The sequence below is a fragment of the Diabrotica undecimpunctata genome, chromosome 8 (genome assembly GCF_040954645.1).
Source record: "Diabrotica undecimpunctata isolate CICGRU chromosome 8, icDiaUnde3, whole genome shotgun sequence".
Lineage (NCBI taxonomy): Eukaryota > Metazoa > Arthropoda > Insecta > Coleoptera > Chrysomelidae > Diabrotica > Diabrotica undecimpunctata.
Genome location: NC_092810.1, coordinates 116,547,491 through 116,566,658, shown reverse-complemented (window position 1 = coordinate 116,566,658; position 19,168 = coordinate 116,547,491). Strand labels below are relative to the sequence as shown.

Here is a 19,168-nt window from a genome sequence, read left to right as displayed (position 1 = left end):
AAAATTTACAAAAAATCGTAAAAATATGGAGCGCCTTGTTTTTGCACTGATGTTTTAATATGTAATAGATTTCGAAGATTTCATTTTCTTAACACAGTGTCTTTACTTTAGGAATGAAATTGCTTATTCTATGGGAGTTATGGGGGAAAAATATTATGTGGCAAGTATCAATATGATGCAAATTTTACAAAATTGTACGAAACAATAATATAATTTGATCTTGACCTGGAACTTAACTAGTATAGTAGGAAAATATCGGCTATTAAGTTAAGTGAATTTTAAGTTAAATATACAAGTTGAAAAATTACAAGAGTGAGTTGGTGAAGTTCCTGAGTAGGAGTAACATCAGAGACTCTGATATATATTGACAAATATCTATTTGACAACATAAGAAGAACCAACGAGTATTTCAAATACAAAAAAGAATTTCTTATCTTTTTTGTTTTTGCACTGGCTTAATTGCCTAGTTATAGTTTTGATACAGGACCGCATTCAGATCTAATGACTAGTTTCAAAGTTCATTTAAATGGATGATATTAATTCCGAATTAGCTCAGGAAATGAGCTGTATTTCACCACCAACACTTAAACAATCATATTTATCAGTAACTAGTTCTTTTAGTTTTCCATCCAGAAAGCAAGTTATTGTATTTAGTTCATTAGAAAATGTAAAATTAGAAGATTACCTTGTAACACTAGGATCAGTTATTTCTTCAAAAGATATACTGGTCTGTTCACGTATAGCTTACCACAGGATTTTTATTTAATTATCTAAGGAAGAATTAGTTGACAAATTTATTAATGTTCATTAAGGAAAAATCATAGTAAACAATCAAATAATACAAGAAAGAAGAATAATTACTCCTTATGAACGACTTATATTATCCAATGTATGCCCAACAATTCCACATATTATTCTAGAATCAACACTACAGAAACTAGGTTTTAAACTTATGTCTCCCTTATCATTCCTTAGAATTGGCACATCTCATCCCAAATTTTACCACGTACTAAGTTTCCGTTTACAGGTATATATTTCACTTTTAGTCTACCCAATACTTCCTGAATCTTTGTTAATTTGTCATGACAATACAAACTATAGAATTTGTATGTCTATAGACCAACACTCCTGTTATATTTGTAAAAAGATTGACCATATCGCTTCAAACTGTCTTTAAAGAAATTATTACTCCAGTTCAATAATAAATATCACAGTAACTACAGCAGACATTATAACCGACGTAACACAACAGTCAGCACAAATCCATTCAGAACCAAATTATTTGATTCAAGACACTTAATCTAAACAATACAAAAATAAAGATGTAGATGTAAATAAACCAAGGTCAAAAAACGATAACCCGCTTACAAATAAAGGTATAAGCGTTAATGAAACAGGATCAGAAACTAATGAATCATTGATCACTTCACCAATTAGCACAGAACCTACACTTCAAACACACAGCAAAAGAGCTTTCTCCGAAACAGTTACACCACCTGAAACTCCTAAATGTTTTATACGGCCTGCTAACGATACGTGTTCAAAAAAGAAGAGAACTATTCCAACAATCGATCCTATTGATATACAGAAATTGATGCGGCCAACAAAAGTATTCTTTGAAGACGACACAAACGAAAGTGTTCTTAATTACCAAGAAACGATACACTCTTTTGAAGACGCGTATGGTTCACCCGACCCATTGAGTATTGCTCAAACTTTTAAAAAAGATATTAAGGGGTTACTAAAATTATTAGACAACACCTCCATTGAACCCTCTGTTCAATGAAAAAATATTGAAAACACGTTGCACAAAGATTAAGCGCAAAATATCCAAATTGCTGGATACAAATTCCTCCTCTGAATTAGATAGTGATTAAGTACAAGAATAAAAATTAACATATACAACAAAAATGTCAATTCTTTAGTGGAACAAAACGGTTATTATACACAACTAAAAATGTTTAAATTATTAATTACTAAACACTTACCTTCAATAATATGTCTCCAAGAAACGAATTTTACTGACCAAAAATTAGCAAAATTAAAGGCATTTACAGGTTATCATAAAAACAGACGTGATTTTAAAAAAGTCAGTGGGAGGTTTCTATTTATGTTAAGAACTCATTGCAATCTAGACAAATATCTTCAAAGACCAACCTTGAAGCAGTAGCAGTAACCATAAAAATTCCAAAAATTATTAACATCTGTAACATTTATTTTCCACCGAATACTGACATAAGTATAAAAGAGATAACTTATATTATAGATCTAATTCCATCGCCTAAGATTATAATAGGAGATCTAAATGGACACAATCCACTTTGGGGATCTAATAGATAAGAAAATAGGACACAGAATAAAAACTGTGATTATATCACTATATATAACACCAATATAACCCTACTTAACGATGGATCTCCAACAAGATTTAATTCTTTTAAAGGAAACACTAGTTGTATTGACTTATCTCTTCTTTAGTACAGACTAAATTTATTTATAGAAGAAGAAGGTTTATAGACCCTTCTTTAGTACAAAACATAACTTGGGAAGCTAGTACACAATTGTATCGAAGCGATCATTTTCCCATAGTGATACATTTCGAAAACAAACAAAAAATTTAACCATACACTAGATGTAATACAGAAATAGAGAATTAGTCACCATTTACACAATTTGTGGAGAATTAATTGAATTCTTTTTCAGGTCTATTCCCGCATGACAATATAAACGACTAAGTAAATAAATTTTCGTTTGTCATACTTTCCTCAGCAGATCATATCATCCGAAAAAAGAAAATAGTAAGAAATCGTATTGGAGTACGTGGTGAATCAATCACTGTCAGGATGCTATAAAGACGACTCACAGAGCATTCAATAAATACAAAAAACAAAAAATATAAGAAAATCTTCTAGAATATAAGAAGTTAAGGGCTATTAGTAAAAGAGTGGTAAAAGAAGCAAAACAGGAATCGTGGAAAAATTTTTTATCAACAATAAACAATTCTACCCCAACAGCAATAGTGTGGAAACAAATTAACAAAATTTCGGGACGTCACACAAGCTCATCAATAAGATTTTTAGAATATAATAACAAAATTCATAAATCTAGATCTGGAATAGCCAATGTATTAGCTTTATCCTACGAGTCATATTCAAGCAATAAAAACTGTTCTCAAGAGTTTTTACAATTTAAAACCAAAGAATAATTACAAGAATTTAATTATGATAAAAGCGATAACCTATCAATAAATGAACCAATACTAGAAGAAGAGTTAACTGAATCTATAAATTCTATTAAAAACTCTGGTCCTGGTCCAGATGATATTCCTATTATTTTCCTTAAAAAGTTGCCTAAAAATGGAACTGCCTATTTACTAAAGATATATAACAAAATATGGCTTGAAGGAGTGTTTCCACAGACATGGAATATTACACAATATCTATCCTTAAACCTGGTAAACCACGTTCAGACCCAAACTCCTACCGTCCAGTATCGTTAGGATGTGCAATGAGTAAAGTGCTCGAAAAATTAATTAACCAACGCCTTATTTGTATACTCGAGCAAAGATCTGTTTTATCTAACACACAAAGTGGATTTCGTAAAGACAGATTAACTCTAGACAACTTAGTTGACCTTCAGTCTGAAATACATGAAGCGCTAGCAAATAATCAAAGCTGTATTATAGCGGTATTTTTTGATATAACTAGAGCATTTGATACAGTGTCATGACATAATTAAAACTTTACAGAAAATAGGTATACAAAGAAATATGCTAAACTGCATTACTAACTTTTTAAAAAACTGAAGATTCCAAGTAAACATAGAAGATTTCATTTCTGAAAGAAGAGTACAGGAAAATGGTACCCCTTAAGGATCATCGATTAGTGTTACTCTTTTTCTTATTGCTATTAATAGTATTATGGAAAAGAATACTCCACCTGTAAAAAGTAGGCTATACGCAGATGATCTCATAATTTATTGTTAAGGAAGAAACCTAGAACTAATTAAACAAACCTTACAAGATACTATTTCTGCATTAAAAAAATGGTCAATGAAATCGGGAAAAAAATTTTGCTCCAACAAAAGTAAATGTATCCATTTCACCAGAAAACATAATGTTAGTAGTCCAGAACTTACAATCTTTAATACAAAAATAGAATATATTGATTGTATCAAATTCCTTGGAATTAATTTTGACAAACATTTAAATTTTAAGCAACATATTTATCATCTTAAAACATTTTGTCAACAATATTTGAACATAATGAAAGTCCTATCTACTAATTATTTATTTATCGTATGGCAATTACAAGACATTTAGAACAAAATTACAAACACTAGTAATATAGGTATATGACAAACTTTAAATAGTTACAAACAAACATCAAGTGTAGTAATATAATCAATTGACTCTGAAGTTGCAAACAGGAAGTCTTCAAGGCTACCATTGTACGATCTTGAGAGACACTCTTCAATAATGTGGTCGATGGTTTGGTTCTCCCCACAGTCACATTGAGAAGACGGGTTCTTTCCCAATTTATGTAGCATGTATGCACATCTGCCATGTCTGGTTCGGATCCTATTTAGAGTGGACCATGTTTTGTGTGGAAGATCAAAACCTGGTGGCTTGTGGGTAATGCAGGGCATGTTATTTTGCCATGCGTTCCATTCTTGGGACCATGCATTCATGATGTTGAACTCCTCGTGTATTATTCTTGCCGTTTTCATTGGTGGTTTTCTAGAACGGAGACGGGTATCTCGTGCATCCTCGGTATCTTGGTGGATCGGCAGGTTTATATTGTTCTTTATGTATTCTGGTCTATTGATCTTTTTGTATTCACGTGTAAGTGCATCAACTCGTCGTAAATGTGGAGGTGGGATGTGACTTAATACTGAAAGCCATTGGGTGGGAGTTGCTTTAGTTGTACCAGCTATTATCCTCATAGTGCTGTGCAGCTGAGTGTCGACCTTTTTTACGTGTGGACTGTGTAGCCAAACTGGAGCACAATATTCAGCGGTCGAGACAACAAGGGCTTGCAGTAGAGCGGAGAGTGGAAGCCCCAGGTGGTACCGCAGAGCTTCTGTATAATGTTATTTCTTATACTCAACTTTTGGTCAGTTTTTGTTAAATGCTCTTTAAATGATAGCGTTCTGTCTAGTGTTACGCCCAGGTACTTCGGTGTTTTGTTGTGGGTAAGTGTGGTATTTTCAAACCGTATGTTGAGTCCCTTTCCAGCAAGTTTATTGTTCAGGTGAAAGCAACTAACTTCTGTTTTGGATGCATTTGATTGAAGTCGCCACTTGCGAAAATATTTGCCCAATGTATATAAGTCTGCCGTCAGAACTTCTTCAGACGTTTCTAGTGTTCTGCATTGTGTAGTGAGGGTCCAGTCATTAGCGTATCCGAACTTTCTTGATTGCGTTTTCGGCAGATCTGCTAGGTATAAGCTAAAAAGTTGTGGAGAAAGCACTGACTCCTGTGGTAGGCCATTCTTAAGTTTCTTTGGTAGGCTGATATCTGTGCCCATCAGTACTTGAAACATTTGGTCGTTGAGCATGCTATCTATTAGGCGTGCTATTGGTTTACAGGGGATTGCACGGAGAATTTTGTATATAAGGCCCCCTCTCCATACTGTATCGTAAGCTGCCGAGAGATCAATAAATGCCGCTGAAGTTTAAGTCTTTTTTGAAAACCCGCTTCGATGTAGGTGGTAAGTGACATTATCTGGTCCGAGCAGCTTCGTTCTGGTCGAAAACTCGCTTGTTCGACTGGGATCACCTGGAACAGTTCTGTACTGATTCCATTATACATAAGCCTCTCTAATAGCTTGTAGGTGGCAGAGAGAAGCGCAATTGGTCTGTAGTTTTTTAAGTTGTCTGCGGGTTTGCCTGGATTTAGTATGGCTATTATCTTAGAGCGTTTTAGTTCTTGTGGAATATTTCAGTTTAGATGATGTCTGTGAAAAATCGAGCCAGCCAAACTTTTGTATACTTACCACAATTTATTAGGAATTCAGGGTGAATATTATCAAATGCTGGTGCTTTTGCTGGCTTAACGTCTTTAAGAGCCTCTGATATGTCTTTGCTGGTGAAGGGGAGGGAATGCTCCGTTTCGGTGGCTACATGTTTTAAAGTTTTAAGTTCTTTCATTACGTAGATAGTGTGTGCTTTATCTTTTGGTGTCCTGGATTTTTTTACTATATGTGATGCTACGGCATCTGGCTTTACGGCTGCCTCTCGGCGTTTCGTACGGACACCACTCCCTAATGTTCTAAGTAATGACTATGCCTGCCTGCTTGATTTCTGGAAGTTTAGACTCTCTACTGTTTTGGTCCACTATTGGCTTCTAGCGGTGTCTAGGCTGTACAGTTTATCCGCTATTTCTTGGTCGCCAGTTTCAAGAAAGCTCTGATATAATTCCTCGCTATTTTCCAACCAGCCAGGGATATATTCTTTGCGATAGCCTCTAGGTATGTGTTTTTTAGCTACATTTAGCACGGCACCAACAAATCTGTGGTAGTTTTTGATATTAGGTTTAATCCACCGTAGGCATTTATTCAGATCCTCAGAGAAGTCAATCCAGTAGGCCTTTTTAAAATTCCATCTTGGAAATGGGATAGAACTAATTAACGGGATTTGCGTCCCTACTTCTATTATTACTGGTCGATGTTGGCTGTGGGAAATTAGTTAGAACTCTTCGTGAAGCCCCTAGAGGTAAGTCTTTGTTGTCGGTCCAGACGAAGAATAGGTCGGGGTTGTATTCCCGCCTCCATGCCGCGGATCTGAAGGTTGGTCGATCTTTGGCATCAAACAAAAGGTACAGTCGTTCGTCTTCTGTCCATTTTATTAAAGCATTCCCATTCGTATCACTATTTTTGTACTTCCACTGTTCATGATGGCTATTGTAATCTCAAACGTATACAGCAGGGTGAGGATGTACTTCAATTGCTTGGGTTGGCCAAGACGTAGCAGGTGGCTTGTAAATGTTGGACACGGTAATGTTAGCGATTTTTGTGACCACATTATAAATACAGTCATCAGTGGAAGTAGAGATAAGCGAAGCATTTTCAATATCTTCTTTGACATATGTGGCTGTGCCGAATGATCGGTGGTAAGTTGCGCCTAAAAGGTCATAGCCCGGTATTTTGCCCCTTTTTGTAGTTGTTTCTCTGTTTCGCAGTGGGTTTCCTGTATAGCAACTAAGTCAATGTTGTCATATCTTAATAGTTTTGATAAAAACTGGCTTTTAGCATAGCTTAAGCCTTCTATGTATATATGGCAAATTCGAACTATAGGTTCGATTGGTCTGGTTGTGCGGTCCAAGGGCCGTTTATTTTGTTTATCATCTTTCGTTGGAAGTGTTGTTTGGTCAGGAGATCCTAAGGATTTTCTGACTGCCAGTATGTGCTAGTTCATTTAGCGTTACGCAGGGTGCACCTATCCACTAAAAATTGGGGATGTGATTAAGATTTCCTATTGACAGTATATAAAAGCTATTTTAGATCTAAAGTTGATAACGGTTAAATAGTGTATGGGTCTACCAGTAAATCACTTTTAAAAGAGTTGCAAACAATCCAAAATGCTGCTATAAGAATAGTCTTAGGAGCTTTTTGTATTACACCTTACTATAGCTTACTATGTTTAATAGAAGAAATGCCTCTTAAATTAAGAAGACAATATCTTAGCCTAGCATATGCTGCAAACATTTTAGCAGATAGTGAAAATCCCGTCAGAAACAATGTCTTTGCTTCTCGTTTCCACACAACATATCTTAACAAAAAATATCTTAACCCCCTTTTTATGAAAGACTTAATAGATACATGACCAGTAATACTATTGTCTTTCCCTAAAATACACCAAACCAACCTCTTAACCACTCCTCCTTGAATGGTCAGAAAACTCTTCCTATGCTTAAGTTTAACAAAGACTAGTAATCAACTTAATGCGTCCTCTATGCTTAAACAATTTTCAAGTAAGATTGATGAGTACCAGAATTATCAACATATTTATACTGATGCCTCCTAATTAGAAAAAGGAATGGGATGTGCCCTCATACACAACAACTACACTGCTTCATACAAAATCTCAAATTTTAGCACAGTATATACAGGAGAACTATTCGTAATCTACAAAGGATTAGAATATGCACTGAACTCCAACTTAGACAGATGCCTAATACTGACAGATTCCTTAAGTTCCATGAGTAGCTTAGGCACCATTTACCCAACTCATTCATTGTTGCGATTGATAAAGAACCATTTGTACCAGCTTCAGCAAAAGAATGCGATTGTAAAATTTATGTGCATTCCGTCACATATAGGTATACATGGTAATGAAAGAGTAGATGCTGCTGCCAAATCTTCAGTTAACAACAAAGACTTGACAGAATCTACCTATAAGAAAGATTTTCATCACTGGATTAACTCGACATTAAATGAACGGTGGCTGCAAGAATGGAATCAATCTCAACAAAAACTACGAGACATAAAAACAACAGTTACAAGATGGAAGAATAAGTGTAGCAACAGGAGAGAACAAACTATAATAAAGAGACTGAGATTAGGACATACACGCTTAACACATGAATATCATATTACTGGAAGTATTTATACAATATGTAACCTACCGACAACGCTACGCGAGTGTCTAGAAGAAAACTGTATCTATTCGTCAGTTTTAAGTTTTCTTAAATCGACAGGATTATACAACTAAATATAAATATCAGTGCGTGTACAAATAAATGTGTAATAGTCAATGATTCTATTAACCAATAATGTACTTAGTATAACTCAGATTTATGTATGTAAAAATCTATATATGTCAAAATCATCATATCGTATATCATCATATTAATGATTGACCTAATTTTAAGTTCAACCTAAATAAAAACTAAAATTGATTATTAACGTAGTGTTAAAAGGTCTATCAAACGAAGCGATCATATTAAAATGTACAAAGCAACAGAACTCAGTAATGATGCATATTAAATAACTCTTAGGCTAAAATTCTTTTATCTTGTACATAAGTATTCCTTAAGTGCTTACTGCGATATATTTCACTGCAGTTTAAAGCAGCTTACTAGGATGGCTGAGATCTACCTAGGTGATTGAGTAGTTTCTTTATGTTAACGTAAAATACTCGAAAAATGTGTTATTTAGTTAGTACTTATGAATTATTAATATATCATTTAATTGTAGTATTGTATTTTGTCCTATAAATGGATTCTGTTGGACAATAAACGCTATTATTATAAGTAATTTAAAATTGGTTTTATGTGTAAACGTCCTTTACTTCGTAATATAGTCGTATAAGGACGAGGCTTAAGTATCGTTTACTCCGTCTGATCATTCAGGTCAAAATAGAAGAAAAATGCTGGGTTAAAAAAACAACTATCTTAGTTGCGAAATCATTAAATAATAGACTAATCGAATGGTCGAAGAATTGTTTCATGTAGCTAATGTCTGAGGAGCATTTCTAAGGCTTTAAAGCAAGCACGGCACCCCAAGAAGAAGATAGACATATGTAATAAATGGGTAGTAATAAACTTACCTTTAGTTATATCCATTCCTTTTTCTAATTCTCTGACACCTTTATTGGCAAAATCAACATAATTCAGTGGTTTGCCATTATAGTGATCTCTAGCTTTCATTCCTTGTTTGAAAATATCTTCGAAAATCCTCAATGAACTATCCTTAAAGAAATTTAGCTTCAAATGCTTCACCCATGATGGTTTGACAAAGAAAAGGTTTTGAACAATTGCATTTCTAAGACTAAAGCCATTGAGTTTGGTCACGATAGGTTGTAATGAAGTTGGTTTATCGCCAAAACCATCAAGATCAACCCCAAAAAAGCATTTAAATATAAACTCATCTGTAAAAATGTTTCCAAGTCCTCTGCCATCTATTGTTTTCTTATTTTTGTGCAAATATTGTACCATTGCCTTAGTAATTTCGGATACTTCAGTATGCATATTTTTTAACATCGCAGAAGTAAAAACTGGAGTTAGTCTCGTTCTCACTTTTTTCCAATGTGGATATTTCATAAAAACTATTGAGTGCTCCATAAGACGATGTGTAGGTGTAGGCGGTCTTCTGTTGGCAAAAATAGCAGAATCTTTTATTAGAACATCTTTAATAAGTTTGGGGTCTTTTAAGACTAGCATCGGTTCATCAAAAATAAATACTCCAAAATATGGCGCATCCATTTTGTCATAAAGCTTTTTCAATTGCTCCTGAATAGTTATTTTAAATGTGAAAACATCTTTGAAATTGCCAAATAGTAGTGTAGGTTTGAAATACGGAACATTTCTTTTTTCCCAATAATCAAAATATCTTGTGAGATATTTATAAATTAATAGGCTTATCAAGGAAATATATATTGTAGTGTCGATTATCCATGACGACGTTAGAAGCATCTAAAATAATTAAAAACATGTTTTTAAAAATGTTTGATTAATTAAAATAATTAAACTATTCAATGTAAATTAATGGTAATAAATAGGCATCCAAATTAATATTATTATCATGATATGATTGAAACAATTTGGTTTACTTCATTTGTTTGTAAAATAAAATAAGTAATCAAGGAACTGTGTAAATTTTAATGTATAGTTCAGTGCAAGATATTTCGGAATTAATCTTCTAGGTATAGTTGTATACAGGGTCGGACTGATATACTGATACAGTTTATCAAAATTACGGCAATCCCACAAAGTAAAAGAAAAATACATATGTATAAGTAACACGTTTATAATAAAATATATATTTAATATAGTAAAAAAATTTTTTAACCTTAACTATCGTCTACATTTAAATCGGTATTACTATCATCGCTATCGTTTAAATCTATAACTATTCTATTTATAATGTTTTGGAATTGTATTATTGTCTGCTGTAATATTATTACATTTGGTCTTAATTAAATCTAAAACAGTCGAAAATGATTTAGGAGAATTATTATTTTTCCTTACATTACTTTTTAATAATTGAGACCACAAAAATTCTATTGGATTTAGTACACAATAGAAAGGAGTTAATCTTAATCCTTTATGTCCATAATTCTCAGCTAGTCTGTCGATAACATATTTTTTTTCACATTTAACTAATTTTAATAGTTCTACAAGTTGTTTTTTTTGTGTAAGAATCCTTAAAATATATTACATGTTTTGATAAAAAATTCTTGAATTTCAACTTTGTTTGAATTAGTGTTTGGAATCTTACTGTTTAGTCTACAATGATACGGAGCAATATTCAAAATAATAACGCTATTTCGTTCTAATTAAGGTAGTAATTACTGCTCAAACCACTTTTCACTCTTAGCTTCTCTTAGCAGAGAGTAATAAAGCATCTTCTACCCATCCTGATTCTCCCTCACAATGTAAAATACAAATTCTCTTTCCTCAAGTGGGATTAACATTGGTAACGTCATTTTTACTACCGTCGGTCAAACATTTTTTAACTATATCTTGGGTGTCGAACAAAGTTTCATCCAAATAATACAAGTTCTTCCCTTCACTCCTAAAAGACCTTAGGGTGCGTTCATAACGGAGACCATCGCACCGTCTCCTCGCCTAGAGCGTAGCACTGATGGTGAACGCTCTCATTTAAAGTAATGCATTTATTTTACCGAAAATCGATTAAATGATACCATCCCATGGTCCTAGCGAGGGTCGGTGCCCCGTTATGAACGCGCACTTAGACTCTCCAAATAATTGAACCTCCACTTTATTAAACAGCTGAATTTCATAATTGCCTGCCATTTATTCACTGTTTTAAACATAAAAACATTAGATTTTAAAAACTTCCAAAAAGTAGTTGTATGAGACTCGGGATTATTTTTTTTTTATATTTTATTAACGCATCAATCACGCAGGGTCATTAGCGTATTTAGATTAATACAATATAGATACAATAAGTAAGATATACATTAGTTTACAATAATAATATTAATATCTTTGTGTGTTACAACGTACATTTTAGATCTTTTGAAGAAGTTGGCAGTCTTCAAGATAGGAAAATATTTTTCGGGTGTCTGTATTTTCTTCTAGGGCATCTCTTAGGGAGTTGGGTATGTTATATTTGAGTCGTTCACTATTCTATTTGGGACACTGTATTAAAAAAGGTTTTACCGTTAGAACACTGTTGCACACTTCACACACTGGTTTATTTTTGCACTGTAATAAATAGTCATGAGTAAGTCGTGTATGGCCGATACGGAGACGGGTAAGTATCACTTGCTCTCTCCTGTCTTTTATTTTTGGTTTCTAAAGATGTGAATGTTTGTTGACTTCTTATAGCCTTGATGGAGTGTTGTTCCAAGTTTGTTGCCATTTTTGAATTATTTTTTGTTTTAAGTATGGTTTTAAATCGTTTTGTACCAATATATTACTTTCTTCGGACATCGGGTTAGTTGGTGCGTTTTTAGCCAGTTTATCTACAACTTCGTTACCTTCAATTCGTATATGAGAAGGCACCCATAAAAAGTTAACTTGGATGTTCTTATTTGCAATGTTTTTAAGTTCTTTTTTAATAAGAAGTAGAAGGGGGTTGTCACAGTACAATTGAGTCAGTAAGGATAATGAACTTAAAGAATCTGTGATTATTATACATCTTTTTTTGTTTTTGATTTGTATTAACAATAGTGCTTTTAGAATTGCAAATAATTCAGCCGAAAAGATGGTTGTAATTGATGGCAATTTGAAACTAACTGAGGAGTCTTCCGAATAAATTGCTGCTCCAACTCTGTCTTCATTTTTTGATGCATCGGTGTATACGTTGTAGGTATTGTCATATCTGTTTAATAGTGTATAAAACTTTTGTTTATTGACGGTTGATGATATCTCTGATTTTCTTAGGTTTGTTAGACTGATGTCGATATCAGGAATAGATATTGTCCATGGTGCTGGGTTGTGGATTGAAGAGGTATCATAGATTTTTGGAAATTGAAAATTTAATTTGGATAAGTATGACTTTATACGAAAGTAAAAAGGGTGATCAATTTGATGTGTTTGTTGAAATTTATTTGTAAATCGATCAGCAAAAACGTTATGCAGTACTGGATTATTTCGGTTTGATGACACTGCCGCTGCATATGTTAGGCTTAGATATTGTCTTCTGAAAGAAAGAGGAAGTTCTCCACTTTCCCAATAGAGACTTTGAATGGGACTTGTGTAGTGAGCACCTAAAGAAATACGTAGACATCTATTTTGGATAATATCCAGTGACTTCAAATGTGTTTTTTTGGAGGAGTTGTAGACGATGGCTCCATAATCAAGTTTTGATCGAATTATGGATTTGTAAATAAGTATTAAACTTGAATAATCGGCACCCCAGTTTTTAAAGGCAAGTGATCGTAGTAAATTTATACCAGGTAGACAGGATTTTTTCAGCTGTTGAATATGTGTCTTCCAAGTTAATTTTTTATGAAACGTCATACCCAAGAATCGGATTTCTTCTACATAATCTAGTTTTTGTTCGTGTAGATATATTTCTTTTGTTTGGATTTAATTTCTCTTTGAGAAACAGATTGCTTTCGTTTTTGTAGTGTTAAACTGAAGTCCACTTGTAGCTGACCATTTCTCAATGTGTGTTAACCCTTTTTGAATGTGATTGTGAATCGTTGCCATGTTTTTTCCTCTACAGAAAATAACTAGGTCGTCAGCGTATAATCTAGCTTTGACGGGGTTTTCAATTTGTGTTAATATCGAATTTATTGCTACTAAGAATAAAGTTGTGCTTAAATTTGATCCTTGTGGTATACCATTTTGTTGAATTTTTGTTTGAGAATATGTTCTGTCAACTCGAACTTGAAATTGTCTGTTTTCAAGAAAATTTGAAATGTATTTTAATATGTTACCCCTTATTAACCAGTTGCTGAGTGTTTTAATGATTGAATATTTCCAAACTGTATCATATGCTTTGCTTATATCAAAAAATATTCCAACACAATGCTGTTTTATTGCAAATGCTTCGTGGATTTCTGATTCTAAGTCAACGAGGTTGTCTAAAGGTGAGCGATGTTTTCGGAAACCACATTGTTCTGGAATAATTAATTTGTTTGCTTCTAAATAGGTACCACATAAGTCTATTGTTTATTATCTTTTCTAATATTTTACCTATATGTGAGTGATATCGGTCGATATGTTTGTGGATCTGATTTTGGTTTAGTTGGTTTTTGAATAGGTATTATGATTGAATTTTTCCATGATTTAGGAAATACGTTTCTGGATAAGATTATATTGTAGATTTTGAGTAGGTATTCTTTAGATTGAGGGCCTAAATTTTGTCGGGTCCAGGACAAGTGTTCTTACAATTCTGAAATACATTTTCTAATTCTTCCTTTGTTATTTGTATATTAAGATCGTTATTGTTTTGATCGTAATATTCTATAGGATTTTTTTCTTCTTTTATTTTGATTTTTAAGAAATTGGAAGTATAATTTAAGTTACTTGAGTTATATTCATAAGTAGATGCTAGTATATTGGATATTTCTTCTGGGCTTTTATAAATAGTGTTATTTTGAGTTAGAAAGTTTATTGATTTATGGGGTTTGGAACAAGACATTTTGTTGACTTTTTTCCATATAGCTGTTATAGGAATTGAACTATGTATTGTGGTGACATATTCTCTCCAAGAGTCACGTTTGGCTTTTTTAATGGTATACCTAGCGACTGTTCTTAATTTTTTGAATTAAATAGAATTTTCTTGAGTTTTTTGTCGTTTGAATTTATTAAAAGCTTGTTTCGATTGTTTTTATGCTTCTTTGCAGTCATGATTCCACCAAGGTACCGACTGATGTTTGTGATCGTACTTAATTATTCCAACGTAATTTTTTGCTGATTCTGTGATTACGTTTGTCAGAGAGTATATTGTTTTGTCTATATCTACATTGTCATTTAGGTTTTGCAGGTTGTTTTCAACGTAATTTTGAAATTCTGTCCAATTTGCGCTTTTTAAATTCAATTTTAGTTGTTGCGGGGTAGTTGATTGTAGTTCATTGCTTATTATGATAGGGTAGTGATCACTATCATATAGATCTGGTAACACATCCCACGTAAGAGTATGTGTAATTGATGGTTCGCAAATACATAGATCTATACTTGAGCCTTCACCTGTTCTTGTGTCAAAGCGCGTATGTTGTCCGTCGTTAAGAATATTTAGGTTGACTTCTTCTATTATTTTTTCTATTTTTCGACCTAGAGATGTTAGTTTTGCTGAACCCCATAACGGATTATGTGTATTGAAATCTCCAATTATTATCCTTGGAGCAGGTAGTTGATTTAATAAGTTTGAAATTTCTTTTGAATCGGGTTCTTTATTGGGGGGAATGTAAATATTGCAAATTGAAAAAGAAATTGTGTCTGTGACTCTAATTCCAATTGCTTCAATAGTTGTTGTGAGTTTTATCAGTTTACCGTCAAAGCTATCTTTTATGTAGATTGCTACTCCTCCGCTTGCAATTTTCGAATTTTCTCGATTTCTAAAAAAACAATTGAAATTCTATAAGTCATAAGCTTTGTTGTTTTTGAAGTGGGTTTCTTGTAAACATATCAGACTAGGTTTATGTTTTGACATTAATAATTTTAACATTTCTAAATGGGTGTAATACCCATTTATGTTCCATTGAATTAGAGAGTTGAAAATGATGTGTTATTAATTTTCTATTAATGCGTCGCTTTCTAAGTCTGTTTGAAGGTCTAAGTTGATTTGCTTTAATATTTTATTTTTTATTAGAGTGCATTTGACTTTAATTTTTCGGTCCTTTAGGTAAGGGTATATATTAGTTAATAGACCTGTGACCTCTGCTGTTTCTTCTGTATACATTTTGGTGACACTTAACGGGTCTGGTGAATTCTCACAGTTTTCAAAAAAGTCTAATAACTGTTCGTAAGTTATAGGGTAGTTGGAATTTGGGTTCTCAAATAAAGGTTTACAGTATCTTAGCATTTCTTCTAGTGTTTTTTGTGGTTTGACATTTTGATCTGATTTACTTTCTTCTCTTTATTTTTTGGTGTAATAAAAGTAGGAGAGTCTTGGGAGATTGTGCGTTTGTTTTGTGCTTTGCCTGTGTTTATTGCGTTGCCTTATTTTTTATATCTATTTTTGGGTAGTTTGTTGTTTCTGAATCTTCTTTGGTTAGCTGCATGTGTGGTTTTTCTTGTTGGTTATTTTGTGGTTGCGTTTCTTGTTGTGTGCTTTCTTCTTTTGATTGTTGTTGTTTAGTGTTTGTCTGGGTTTTTGAGTTGATAGATTAGTTGTATTTTCAATTGGGTTTATATTTGGAACTGGATTATTTGATGTTGAATTATGTGTTGTAATCGCAGTAGACATTGGGCAATTTTTTGTTAAGTGGTTGGTTTGTTTACATGTTTGACAAGCTTGGTTATCTAATGAAAGGAAAATTCTGTATGTCGTTTCCTCATATGTGATAAGAAAAGAATCAGGTAAGGGCTGGTTATTTAGTGGAGATATGTATGTTTGGCGTCTGAAACTCAAAATTTGTTGGAATTGTGGTGTTGATGTGCCTATTCTTAGGAATGTTATAGGTGACAGAAGATTTAATCCATGTGATTTTAATGCGGATATTAGGACTGAGTGTGGGATTGAGGGACAGACATTGGACAATACTAATCGCTGACTGTTGCTAATTAGTCTACGAGCTTGTAAGAGTTGTTGGTTTATTTGAATTTTTTCATTTCTGTTTATGAAATCCTCAGCTAGTTTTTCGTTTGCTAAATAAATATCTACTCTATTATTTGATAATTTTGAACAGAAGGATATCTGGGTTGGTTGTATCAGATGACTCAAAGCGGACAAGAAATCATCTAGTTTGGTATTTTCAATTAAATCAAAAATAATTGCTTGTTTTCTTGATGGAAATATATTGGATTGTGGTGTTTGATTGGTTACGGAAGAATATGTAGGTGATCCATTAAATTGATATGATGAGGAGCTGTTTGGTGTATTATTAGTTGTAGGAATTTCAGATTGAATAAAACTATCCATTTTTAATTATCATTTGTAACTGGAGTACGGTCCTGGCAAACAACCTTCTTAGTCTGTAGTGGAACAGGTTTGGTATAAATACCTGTCCTAGATTTTGTAGGTTATCCGAAATAATATTTGATAATAGTAAAAACTGTTATGTTTAAAGTAACTTACTATCTCTGTTGTATTTATTTTTGTTATTTCACTGCTGGATCACTAATTAACAAAAATATTTTTAGTATTTCACTAGTTTTTAAATTAATTATGAGAGCTCGATTTTAAAACACGTATTTGCTACCATGTTCAGAGTCGAATGGATTATTTCTTTGTTAATTCACTCAAAAGTTTATTTAAAGTTGGTAAGTTATTCACTGAATACATATGATATATTGTTTCCCGTATAGCTGATAAATGAAAATTCGGTAATATTCGATGAGCACCAGAATCCTTTCCTTTTTTTTTCGCAACACTGGACCGTCTTTTATAAGTTCGTACACAGTGGATCGTGGCACTTGTGCCAAAAAACCGTCTTTTTGATCGCTTCTGATTTAACCATCGTTTTAAGAAGACCTGTAAAGAAGAAGAAAAATATGTAATTTTACTTTTTAAGGAATTTTGCTCGAAAATGTGTTTTTTATGAATTAATTAATCGGTAAATATAATTAACCTTCCTAATACCGGGTGGGGCGAATTCTCGCCCAGGTCTAACGTTTTTATTAATATCTGTAATTAAGTTAAATCAATCCATATTCCGAGGCTCGGCGTTAGAATTTTTAGTCAAAAGAGGTTTAAAATAGTTTAGACACCTATTGAGAATGCTGCCGGCCACATATTTCACTATGAGCTCTAAATTTAAGAAATGTGGTTAGTCTCGCTCAGAAGTTAAATTACCATAGAGTACACTTGAGGATCATCTGATTAGTTCGAATGGGTCATTAATTATTTGATGTCTGTCTCGAAATATGACAATTTAAGTTTTCGTCGGATACGATTACTGGCTTTAATTATGTCAGGAGGGTTACTAGCCCCAACAATGTGTCCCAAAAACGGGATTCTTCAAAAGTGTTTTCTGAAGCATGCTATTTATTAAATCAAATTGGATGACTTTGTGCTCTTGAGATAAATTTGATTTTGTAATAAGTCACGTATTTTTGCATCTAAAACTTGTAATAGTTTAAACATAATTCATAGCATGGCTGTCTTACTCGTTGTAAATTTTGTATTAAACAGGTCAGGTCTTTATTTCTAGGAAAACATATTGTTATGTGGAAATTAATAAGTTAAACGACCCAGAAGAGCACATATAGAGTGAGCCTTAGTTTTTAGGGAACATTTTGATATCCAAGCATGTAACTGAATGAAGTGATGATCTACTGTGTAGTGCTCAAACAAAATCTCGTAATAAGCTACGACAAGAGGTGGGCCTGCAGCTGATAGCAATTTATTAATAATATAAATATATGAAATAAACATTGAAGTGTATTATGAGTATACAAATTTGTGACATAATTTTGCGTTAAACAAGGACAGAGGCAAATCTGTAATACTTTTAACTAAGAATTTGGACAAAGATACCCAAATGCTTCAAGATGGTCTCCATAAAAAAAATGAGCCATTTACTAAATGTATGCTTTTTTAGTATCCTTATTGTTTTTGTTATTGTGCATAAAAACAACAAAAAAACTTGTGGGAGAGGTGGAGTATGGATTTTCTGCCACTAATACGTACAGCAATGAGCTACCTAAGCTCTGACGTCACAATGGGCGAGGATTTAAAAAATCTTTTTAAACATTTTTAATTTGTGTGTATTTGTCCCATAAGAAGTTGGAAATATTGTTTTCTTTAAATTGTTTTAGGAATAAAAGGACTTTTGGTTATAAACATTCATTTTGTACGATTTGCTTTATTTGTTGTTCGTGAATTTGTGAGGTAACAATATCAAAGTATTAAAATATTTACCATGAATGTTCATATTTTAAGATAATGTTATAGTTTGACTAAAACTTTAACTATTTTTTACAGCAACATCAAAAAAGCCTCCCCTCCCCCCCATAAAAGAAGTGTCGGATAAGGGCATAAAACTAATAATCTTTATATTTAATACAATCCTGCGCCTAAACTACTTCCCTAGTTTATGGAAATTGGCACAAATCAAAATAATTCCTAAACCAGGAAAGGGACCG

General features: G+C 33.0%; 1 protein-coding gene across 3 annotated transcripts in view; it reads right to left on the bottom strand.

Moving 5' to 3' along the window:
* LOC140447888 (cytochrome P450 6j1-like) overlaps nt 1-19,168 on the bottom strand; it is a 54,367-nt gene that overhangs the window by 20,335 nt on the left and 14,864 nt on the right. For all 3 annotated transcript variants that reach the window (XM_072540806.1, XM_072540804.1, XM_072540805.1), the window contains exon 2: nt 9,550-10,414. In XM_072540806.1, coding sequence (XP_072396907.1) covers nt 9,550-10,414 — 865 coding nt within the window. The remainder of the gene's footprint in view (nt 1-9,549; nt 10,415-19,168) is intronic.